At 59.1% G+C, this 1,763-nt stretch overlaps 1 protein-coding gene across 1 annotated transcript in view; it reads right to left on the minus strand.

Annotated features, from left to right (window-relative positions):
* BSG (basigin (Ok blood group)) overlaps positions 1–213 on the minus strand; it is a 4,702-nt gene extending 4,489 nt beyond the window's left edge. Inside the window, exon 1 of the mRNA XM_006897953.1 lies at positions 147–213. Coding sequence (XP_006898015.1) covers positions 147–213 — 67 coding nt within the window. The remainder of the gene's footprint in view (positions 1–146) is intronic.
* Between the last annotated feature and the right edge of the window lie 1,550 nt (positions 214–1,763).

The following is a 1,763-nucleotide window of genomic DNA, read 5'->3' on the forward strand; positions in this document are numbered from 1 at the left end:
GGACTGACCCCCTCCAGCCCCGACCCCCGCCCTTGGGGTTTCACAGGCTCACAGGGTCCCCAGGAGCCTTGGGGCCCGAGTCTGATTGCCGCCTCCGCTGCGGCGATCCCGGCCCTCCAGGCGCCCAGACCCCGCCCGGTCCTCACCGGCCCCCGAGGCGCCGTCGACGCCCAGCAGCGCGGCCGCCAGCACCACGAGCAGCACCGCCGCCATGTCTCCTCTCCGCCGTGGGAATCACAGCCAACCGCCGCGGCGGCGTCCGCGGCCGCAATAAGAACCGGCCGGCGGCGGGCGCGCGCACGCAGGGCACGCAGGGCGGGGTCCGGGCGAGCACGCAGGGTTCGAGGCCGGTCCGCGCACGCGCCCTCACGCAGGAAATCCGTGCGCGCTACCGACACCACCACCACGTGACTTCTGCGAGCCACGCCCCCGGCCTCCTCCCAGGTGTGTCTAGGAATGGGACGGGCCTGCGCGGTGCTTGGCCGCTTGCCGGAGCGGCTGGTACTTTGGACGATATCTGCTAGGAAAGACGGACACCAGAGAAAGAGGGGGAGGCCCAGAACGAGAACCAGTAACGGAAGCAATGGGCTGGAGCCGCTGATGGCACTGGATCCAGTGGATGGGCCAAGTTGCTGTGAATCCTAGGGCGACTCCATGACACCCAGCAAGAACACTGACAGTCGAACCACTTTGCTTTTAGGTTGACAGCCCAGCTCCTACCGCTAGGCCATCGCAGAGCCCACATCATAAGAAAACTCCCCCTACATCCAATTAATTAGAGCTGGGACAGCACTGCGTTTGACATTCCACCCTTAATCGAGTTCCTCTGATTTGTTTCATCAGATCACAGAGAACACTGGCTTCCTCATTACATATGCATATTTTGGGGTAACTTTGTTCAATCCATGTCAGTCTCACCTTTAAGATTAGTTGGGAGTGTTCACGTTTAAATGCTTTGTTTACAAGATTAACTAGAGTAGGCCTTTCAAAGTCAACAGTATGATTGTGTACACTTCTCCGCATCTGTGGCTTGTGTTTTGAACTCACACTGGTAAACAACTTTGTGATGACTTGCAGTTAATAACTGGAGAGCCTCGCAAAGCTGGATATATCTCTAAGCTCCTGTCATTTCCAAAAGCATCAGTGATTCTGGCATCATGATGCCAATCCCAAAGCCAGAGATGACAAGCTGCCCGTGAGCCCATGTCTACAGGCCCCTACAAATCCTTTCTTTAGTTGAGGCTCCAGGCTTTCTTGCCAGCTCTGGTGGAAGCCGTTGGGCACCCCCAGCCATTTTGGGAGCAGTGTGTGGGCACCCCTCCTCTGACCTTGTTAGCATGCAGGGACTCCCACAAAAGCTAGGAGCCAGTCCTCCTCCTCTTTGCCCCTTTCTGTTCTCTTGCCCGCCACCCCTGAGGTCATGGGGACCAGGCAGCTCCCTGCTGAGGTCCACGCCCACCCCAGCCCCTCACAGCAGCATGTGGAGTCAGCACACGGCCCACTGGGGGTCATCATTCCCTTATGTAACTGCCTGATTACAGCGTTATGCAACAGGGAGCCACCGAGGATAGGCCCAGCCAAGCGGACAGAGCTTTTCTGGGGTCGGGCCAGCCGGTGCCAGCCCTCCCAGGTCTCACAGATGAACAGCTGAGCACAAAGCTGGCTTCCACCAGCGAGTGCTGGGCAGCCATGCGCAGGGAGCAAGCTGGCCACAGCATGGATGGGCCCTGAGCATGGTCCTCACTGAGGACACAGACCCCCAG

The sequence above is a fragment of the Elephantulus edwardii genome, unplaced genomic scaffold, assembly GCF_000299155.1.
Source record: "Elephantulus edwardii isolate Elephantulus edwardi_28Jun2011 unplaced genomic scaffold, EleEdw1.0 scaffold00217, whole genome shotgun sequence".
In the NCBI taxonomy this organism is placed as follows: Eukaryota; Metazoa; Chordata; class Mammalia; order Macroscelidea; family Macroscelididae; genus Elephantulus; species Elephantulus edwardii.